The sequence below is a fragment of the Etheostoma cragini genome, chromosome 8 (assembly GCF_013103735.1).
Source record: "Etheostoma cragini isolate CJK2018 chromosome 8, CSU_Ecrag_1.0, whole genome shotgun sequence".
NCBI lineage: Eukaryota > Metazoa > Chordata > Actinopteri > Perciformes > Percidae > Etheostoma > Etheostoma cragini.
The window spans coordinates 338,736-339,189 of record NC_048414.1 but is presented as its reverse complement, the minus strand read 5'-3'; the positions used below and the strand labels follow the sequence as shown (position 1 = coordinate 339,189).

General features: G+C 51.5%; 1 protein-coding gene across 1 annotated transcript in view; it reads left to right on the top strand.

The window, feature by feature from the left end:
* The window catches only part of LOC117948955 (protein fantom-like), a 7,649-nt gene that overhangs the window by 4,188 nt on the left and 3,007 nt on the right, over nucleotides 1-454 (top strand). The window contains exons 5-6 of the mRNA XM_034878925.1: nucleotides 1-67; nucleotides 167-342. Coding sequence (XP_034734816.1) covers nucleotides 1-67; nucleotides 167-342 — 243 coding nt within the window. The remainder of the gene's footprint in view (nucleotides 68-166; nucleotides 343-454) is intronic.

Genomic DNA, 454 nt, shown 5'->3' with positions numbered 1-454 from the left:
CGACCGGGCTCCTACCCCGATTCGGACACAGCCTGCTGGAGGAGGCGAGGGCCGAGGTCCGCAACCTGTGAGTAGGGGTGGGGGGGAAACATGGATACAGCATGAATGGTGAGATATATAAAAATATATAAATGGAAAAGAAACTATCTTTGCTTCCGTGCACCAGAGAGAACGTGATCGAGCTCCAGCGGAGCCACATGGAGGAGATGGAGGCCGCGGCGGAGCTGCTGAGGGACCAGCTGAGGACAAAGGAGGCTGAATACGAGGAGAGACTCCTGCAGGCCCGGCAGCAGCAGACCTCCAAACTCAGGTACCATCTGATTCATCAGGATTTAACAAAACGTTGGTGCACTTTAAAGCACCATCACCAAACCAGCCAGACTCCATGTAAATAATCACTACTTTTAGTGTGTATAGAGCAGCATCTCTCCACCAGACTCCATGTAAATAATCA